Source organism: Xiphias gladius, chromosome 18, assembly GCF_016859285.1.
Source record: "Xiphias gladius isolate SHS-SW01 ecotype Sanya breed wild chromosome 18, ASM1685928v1, whole genome shotgun sequence".
NCBI classification, from domain to species: Eukaryota; Metazoa; Chordata; class Actinopteri; order Istiophoriformes; family Xiphiidae; genus Xiphias; species Xiphias gladius.
The window spans coordinates 12696081-12704361 of NC_053417.1; the positions used below are offsets into that span (position 1 = coordinate 12696081).

General features: G+C 42.0%; 1 protein-coding gene across 1 annotated transcript; it reads right to left on the bottom strand.

Annotated features, from left to right (window-relative positions):
* Positions 1-431: 431 nt before the first annotated feature.
* pgd (phosphogluconate dehydrogenase) lies at positions 432-8281 on the bottom strand. The gene is made up of 13 exons (XM_040152429.1): positions 8144-8281; positions 7632-7707; positions 6706-6885; positions 6549-6614; positions 6342-6460; positions 6054-6123; positions 5797-5931; positions 5471-5660; positions 4105-4235; positions 3365-3498; positions 2606-2705; positions 1694-1816; positions 432-1305 (listed from the first exon to the last, which is right to left on the bottom strand). Exons 1-13 carry the CDS (start codon positions 8149-8151, stop codon positions 1186-1188), a joined length of 1452 nt encoding a protein of 483 aa, XP_040008363.1. The 5' UTR covers positions 8152-8281; the 3' UTR covers positions 432-1185.

The window sequence follows — 8281 nt, forward strand, 5'->3', positions numbered from 1 at the left end:
GAGGTGTCCCTTCAACTGTATAGTCCTTTTGGAGGCTGCAGTTTGTGGTGCCGTTGAACTGCGTTGCGTTACAAAGAGGCACGTCTGTTGTTCAGCCTACCATCGTTGATTTGAATGGGGTGGACAGAATAACGAATAAAGGAACACCTTTCATCATAATGCAATGTAGTTCAACAGCACCACAAACTACTTCCTCCAGAAGGACCATGCAGTTGAATTAACACCCCGCTGAAACAGTTTCATCAAAAAGTGAACATGGAAACCTTCACGAAGGGAGAGTATTGCGGGACTGTTGGATTACACTGTAGCAGTTTTAGCTAGGTGTACCTAATAAACTGACAACTGAGTCTAGCTCACTGAAGAAAAATCTGGCACATGTATCCCACGATTGTCTGTCACAATGTTTACTTCGATGCAGATAAGGGCACAGATGCAGATTTCAAATGGTTTCAGTTACTGACAACAAGTGTACAGGATTGTGCGGCCCTCAGTGGAAATACACACTTTCTAGCTTTTATTATATCTTTATATGAATTTTCACTGCAAGTATCCACACTTGACATGTATTGATACACACTGAATAGGCCAGCGGCTCAAAGTGTCTATCTTCCACTAGACAGGTCTTTTAAACCGTATATCTTGTTTATATATCAGACGGTTTATGTCACTTGTTGCCACGTCCTAATCCTGTTTACAAGAAGCCAGAGAGTAAGGACCATACAAGCTAATTATAAAGGGATTGAAATCTTTATTTAGCCTAATACAATACAGTGCAAGGGTTCACCTTAATCCAGTGTTAACACTGTGAACCTTGGGCCCAACATGACTGGTGAACATTAGCCTAATACCCAGCATGATATCCATAGTATCAAGATAGAGTAAAGACTTTGTTGCTCCCCCTCCTGTGACTGTGGTAAGAGTTGCTACACACACACACACACACACGGGAAAAGAGTTTACAACACACATAATCTAGGATTCCTCTTCTTGATAAGTAAAACTGCAACACATCTTTGACGGAGTAAAAAGTTGGATCAAGGTGACTGTTGGGCTGTGTAGGTCTTAAATATTCAGGCATGGTTATAAAGATGGAATGTGTAACATGTCCTCTGCTCTCACAGGTAACTTCCCCTCATCCCCTGCCTTTCTTCTTGTTTGTGTTTTTGAGTGATGTGAGGATGGTCTTTAAGCATTGTAGGATGAAGAGGAAACATTTCCACCGTGGCCCGTCCAGTTGGTGTGGATGAAATGACCGGGGTTTGACAGCAGTTCATATGTGTGTGCTCCAAAGTAATCCCTCTGGGCCTAAAGGAAAAAAAGAAAACATGTAAACAAGCTCTGGTAGCCGCACACAGAGACAAGTTTTGCTTCCGAACAGAAATACAACTGATGATCAATTTAATTACAGTTTATCAGCCCATCGTCAAATTGCTTGTCTTGTTCAACTAACAGATATTCAATCCACAATGATATAAATAAGGGATTTGCAGCAAATCCTCCTAGTAAAACCAGCTACATTTTGCTTTTGCTTGATAAATAATCAAAACTGACAAACTGTTTCAGATCAGTACTCTGTCAGGGTCTTAAAGCCCAACACAAATACAGACGCCAGCTACACGTGGTCTTTTTAATCTGATAGACCTCCACACAGGGCCATATGCTCAGTGGACCTCGGCTTCCACTTTTGTTTTACCTGCAGGAGGTTTGCCGGCAGCTTCTCGTGTCTGTAGCCATCATAGAAGGACAGAGCTGTGGTGAAACAGGGCATGGGGATGCCATGCTGGACTCCAGTGCTGACTGTTCTGCGCCACGACTCCTAAACAAAGAGATTAAACGGGTTAACTACTTCATTAAGTTTTTGTTTGTGTTGATAACCCTAACCCTAATTTCATTTGGTGGTGGTGGTGGTGTTTCTGGTCATGAACACGAGAACTTAACAAGGTCACTCAGTTCCTAGCAACCGAGATCGAACTTGAGCCTGATCCAAATTATCTTAACTCGGAACTGGCTTGGTAGAGTCCCGTTCCATTGCCACAGGTCTCAGGTCTGTGTGAGAGTATGTCTAATACCAGGGGGATCTGAGTGGACTTGCTATCAGCTCTGATCACATGCTGCATCTTAATCGTAGCAGTAGAAAGTTTAGTTTTTCGAGAGGATGGACAGAGTAAATTATGACGTGCAAAGAAAAAATGACACATAATGCTGCTGTTTGACTGCAGCTGCGTGTTAATTGGTAGAGCAGCATACAGCTTTTCAGTGTTTGGTGTCTCAGCACTTTGGTTTATTCAAGTCAACTCCAGCCGAGCAGTCCTCAGGTCCCTTTCAGGACTACTTTTTTTTTCTTCCTAGTCTCAGAAGACAGTTTGGATGAAAAACAAAACAATGAATAAATCAATTGTGTCCTTTCCTCAACAATACAATATAAAAGGAAATCACTAGACTTGAGTTTGAAAACTCCCTGCCTAAAATGTATCTCAGACAGCTGACGATTAAGTCAATAAGCTGTACTCTTGCTTCACTCTTTCCTGAAAAGAGGAAATAACTTTGTCTTTGTAAATGTGGCTATTGCAGGTGGTTTTTTTGGCCACTTCCTCCTTCCTCATACCTGACAGTCTTGCACAGCATTATTGAAGAAGTTGTCCAGCAGCAAATTCTGCAGCTCAGCGTCCCTGTCAAACGCCTCTTTGATTTTACCCAGGAAGACGCTGGTGGGAAGGGGAGAGAGAAGTGTTAGCAAACAGCGGCAACAGAGAAACAACTGCTTTATTATTAGATTGCATTAAAATATATATCTACTCATTTTATTCCTACATAGTGTAATCAAACCTCCAGTCAAACAAGCTCAATGCCCTTTGAAAACCTATTTCCCACAGTTTGACTGGTAGCTACACACTGCAAGTCATACTGAGTGTTATAATTGATTTAGATTTATGCAATGCCTTTGCCATATTAAAACAGAGCCAATTAGTATCACAACCATAATTTCCTCATTTTTCCCCTCAGTCTGATTTTACAGGAAGCGGCATATTTTCTTTCATCTACAATTCTCACTGTAGCTACAACACAGGGCAATGACAAATAGTTAATAACTTCCTTCATGGCACTACATGAAGGCTTTACTTTGAGACATAAAAAAAGACTTATCCCTCTTCACTTACGGTTGCCCAACAATTAATCCAAAGTGAATCACATCAACAACAAAAGAAACTTCTCCATTTTAATCTTCTTGCTTTCTCAACAAGTTCTCTTACACTGCCTAACCACAGTTTTCACCACCATGTGAAAAGTCCCTGTTGACATTAAGTTACACAAGGCAGCAGTGAGGCAATCCACTGATATGAGGACACACTGAGGTAAACTGTACCTTCGGATGATGCAGCCTCCTCTCCACATCAGAGCAATCCCACCGTAGTTGAGGGACCAGCCAAACTCTTTGGCTGCCTGCCGCAGCAGCATGAAGCCCTGCGCATAGGAAATGATCTTGGAAGCGTAGAGGGCCTAGAGAGAGAAAAAGGAGTCAGTTTATTCTGATATGATGGCATAATTTGAAATGAGTCTTAGTCACAGCTAAAGAGGTTGTGTGTTATATTCAGTATATTCAGGCGGCTAAAACCTGCAGGTCTGCAGAGTATTTGCAAATGTTTCTGGGAGCATCAATAGAGATCACAAAGTCCCCCTGCACAAACTTCAGTACTTGTTTCATGATAACTACAATTTCAGTGCTGCTGCAAAATACTCAGAACTTTGTTTCATAAATGTTGGAGACTTTCATTAAATGTGTCTGTCTGCAAGAAAGTGATAAATGGGATTTACATGTTTACTTTCTTACACTCCTGTTAAAAATAAATAAATAAATAAATGAAAGCACAAATTTTTCCAGGTCGAATGCTGGAACATCAGTTACTTAGTAAAGATTCTTCCAGTGACCGTGACCCTGGACGACTGTTTTCCTGGTCTGCCATGGTATTTCAGTAATGACACTATATTTTTACATTGCATATCTGGCACTGTAACAATACCAGTGTAATATTTCGGTCCATTAGCCTCTCTCTCAACAGATTTTGTGCTTTTGACTTCCCATATATACTATACTGTGTGTACTACCTTTCTGATGTCCTCCAGGAAGGCCACCTTGTCACCGCTGAATTTGACCCCCTGTGGCCCTGTAAGGCTGCGGCTGGCCTCCACTCTCTCATCCTTTAGAGAGGACAGGCATCTGGCAAAGACGGCCTCCCCTGTGACACAAAGAGGAGGGCGGCAACAGAGAGAGACAACAAGGTTAGCTGTCTGCATACAAAAACAGAGCAATCCAAGCACACCAACAGGACTCTCTAAATGCTCAATCTGAATTTTCCTGAAACCTTTGACAAGAAATTATTACATATATTCTACCAATCAGTGCCATTCCCCAGCCACATAGCAGAAATACCAGGCTTAAAAAAAAAAAAAAAGACAGTGCCCTAAGATCTGCATGACTTAGCAATAATAATAATAATACTTTTGTAAAAGCAGGACTTGCCAGTTTCCACTACATTAGGAAAAAAATAAGGCTTGCCAATTGCCACATTAAAAAATGAGAAAGTACTTACCACTCTTTTGAGATTAGAGGAAAAAATCTGTTGGGTAAGCATGACTTGCTAAAACGGCAGAGCTAGGTGATGCAACCCACAGGCAGGGAGATGGACAGAGACAGAGGGAGATTGAGAGAAAATGTCTCCAGTGAACTATCCTGGTGAGGAATGCTATCCCTGTTGGGGGCAGACCGTACCGGCCTGTCAGCTTGCTCCACACTGACTGACTCAGCTCTCAGACAATGGAGTCTTTTGTACTGCCTCTCACTCTATCCCAAGAGGAGCTCCAGCACTGACAGGGATTGAGCAAACAAGTCATTTTAAAATATCTAATCTGAACGAAAGTTACAGGGATTTATTGACAGGTGGGTTTCTGCTACAAAAGATCTACATTATTGGACTTTTACAGAAAGTCTGTCATAAATCTCCTTTAACTTCAAAGTTGCACTCTAACAGGTGTCCGTTTAGAGGAACTCTGCAGAGCTGATCTGATGATTATCAAGGGATATAAATCTTGCATCCTGACCTCCATGGCTGTTTACGAAACAGACTGTCATACAGTCAGAGCAAAGACCAAAGCCAAATCCCCCTTAGGTCACTTGAGAGGAACAGGCCTCTAGAAAAGCCTTCAATCTTCTTACTGGCAGCAGCATATCGATCCTGTTCCCTAGAAGATGCTCACTAGCCACGCTAACTGACAAAACTAAACATTAGCCAGCTCTTAACAACTCTGACCATCTGCCCTGCTTACCCTTTAATATGTTGACACCATGTTGAAACCTTAACCTAACGTTGTTGTGATACTTTTGCCATGTCATCATGACAAACACAGTGTACGGGAAGCAGGAGAAGGAAACCAGGTACTTCCTTGTCAACAATCTCTTTTTTTTCCCTCTTACCGATCAAAGTGACAGGTGTGCCGTACTCCAGGGCTGAAATGGCCGTCCACTTCCCTGTGCCTTTCTGTCCAGCACTGTCGCGGATCTTTGGCAGCAGATGTTTACCATCAGAATCCCTGAATTTAAGGATGTTGGCCGTGATCTCGATCAGGAAGGAGTCCAACTCCGTCTTGTTCCAGCTGTCGAAAGCCTGAGCGTTCCAGCCACAGTGTGACGAAATGAAGAAATAATTTTAGCCACTCTTTTTTAATCTTTTTTTGTTACATAACTGGGAAGCCACAACAAATACATGTGAAGATTAGATCACATAGGTATAACAAGCCCACCTGTGCCATCTCATCATGGTCCATACCCAGAACATCCTTCATCAGGTGATAAGCCTCACAGATCAGCTGCATGTCGCCATACTCAATGCCATTATGGACCATTTTCACAAAATGACCTGCACCCTCATCTCCAACCTGCAGAAGCAAGCCAGTCAGAATATTTGTGAGATGACTTAACATGATAATAGTTACTACATCCTCGCTAATCAAGTTAGTAGTAAGAATTATGTACAATAAAAAAAAATCCCCTCACTAACCCAGTCACAACAGGGTTCTCCTGTTCCAACCTTGGCAGCGATGCTCTGGAAGATGTCTTTTATGTGTGGCCTTAGAAGCAACAGTGTTAAAAATGATTAAATTACATGCAGAAATGGATGGATATTGATATATTCACCTTTTTAACATGTCCAAAGTCACACATATGTCCAATCTATCACTAGTAACTGTATTTGTTTTACCATTGCTGTGCCATACATCCAACATCTAGTGTGCAGCTGAAAGTGTGAGGAGGTATGAACTGTAACACAGACTTTGTGATGACTCACCAGGCCTCTTTATGTCCTCCTGGCATGAGTGAGGGTCCATAACGAGCCCCCTCCTCTCCGCCACTGACTCCACTGCCGACAAACAGCAAGCCCTTCTCTTTCAGACTCTTACACCGCCGCTGTATGACAGAAACATAAAAGTACAATGAGCATATACTCAGTTAGGTATAAAGATTTTCTGCTAAGCAGTGATTGACATCTACTTACTGTTGTGTCTCTGTATTCAGAGTTGCCACCGTCGATGATGATATCCCCGGCATCAAGAAGAGGAACCTGAAGAAGAACAAATGTAGCCCAAAGCCAATCAATTTAACTCGGTGCGACTCAATTTTACACGACTGATTTAACCACAGTAACTACCGACCAGCTTCTCGATGAAGTCGTCCACAGCCTGTCCAGCTTTGACCAGCAGGATGATCCTCCTGGGCTTCTTCAGCTTGGACACCATGTCCTCCGGAGACTCAGCTCCAATCACCTTGGAGCCTTTGGCCTCGTTCTTCAGGAAGTCGTGCACCTTGGACACCGTTCGGTTGTAGGCGCAGACCTGTACGAGAGGTTTTGGTGATTACTGAGTGAAATAGACACGTAGAGTGGAACGAGTTTGACTTGCAGGAGTTGTGGGAATAAACTAGTGGTGGAAGATCCTTTACTTACGTAAAAGTACCAATACAACTGTGTAAAAATACTCCATTACAAATAAAAGTCCTGTATAAAAGTCCTTATTCACTTAAGTACGGAAGTATTATCAGCAAATGATACTCAAAGTATCAAAGTACTCGTTCTGCAGAATATTTCTGATATAATTTTTATAAAATTGTTTATACTCATGCACCAATGTATAACTACATGATGTAGCTGTTCAAGGTGAGGCTAGTTTTAACTACTTTATCTACAGTTAGCTAGTTTAGTCCACTGCCTCCCAACATAGGGGTTGAGCCCCTCCCAAGAGGAAAGAGGAAAAACTAAATTGTGATACACAAATCTGTTTTCAATTCTTGGACTTTGCACTGCAACTTTGCTTTTTTGTGAATCTTTGGATCATTTGACCTTTCTAGGCCTCAAATAGTTACCGAAATGAGAGCATGTGAAAATCTTCATCTTCAAAGTGACTAGTAACTGCAACAGTCAAACAGATGTAGTAGAGTAAGAAATACAGTATCTCCCTATGAAATGTAGTGCAGCAGAATCATAAAGAGGCAGAAACTGGAAATACTCCAGCACAGTATAAGCAACCCAAAACTGTACTGAATAACCAGGCGGTGGAAGTAAAGACAGAAGTCATCATCTTACCACAAAACCGTGATCATTCATGTTCATGATGAGGTTCTGGCCCATGACAGCCAAACCAATCAGTGCAATGTCTGCCCTGTAAACACAAGAGTAATAATCATATTTACTGTGAGGCTCTGATGGGCATCTGGTCTCAGGCTGAATGTCAACAAGGACTGTCCATCAACATGAATAACAATACTCCTGCCTGTGTGAACCCTCTAATAGCTTCTTTACCATGTATGTTTACGTGTGGTGTATTTTAACAGTGAGGGAATTAAATCGCGGGCTTAAAAGTCACAAACACTATGTCGGTTTTCCCGTTCAAATTTCATGTTAAATGTAATGTCGCATACATTTCGACTGAACACTGATTGGCCAGCTAACAAGCTAACCGCTCCGTTTGCAAAAAGATTACTCTGAGGAAATTAAAAAAAAAAAAAAAGACTACGAAGTCTACAATTATTTAACCCCGACTATCAGCTGCAGCCTCCCTACTTTCCCGACTGTCTAAAGAAGTAAAAAGTCCTTACTTAGCCATTGTGCTCTGCGGGTAACGTAACCGTGAAGTTAAAAGTGTCCAAATGACAGTCGAGCTCACACGGTATTTCACTTGACTTCAGCTGTCCACTTCCTCCTTCTCGTCTCAGCGTGACGAGGGCGAGGAGACG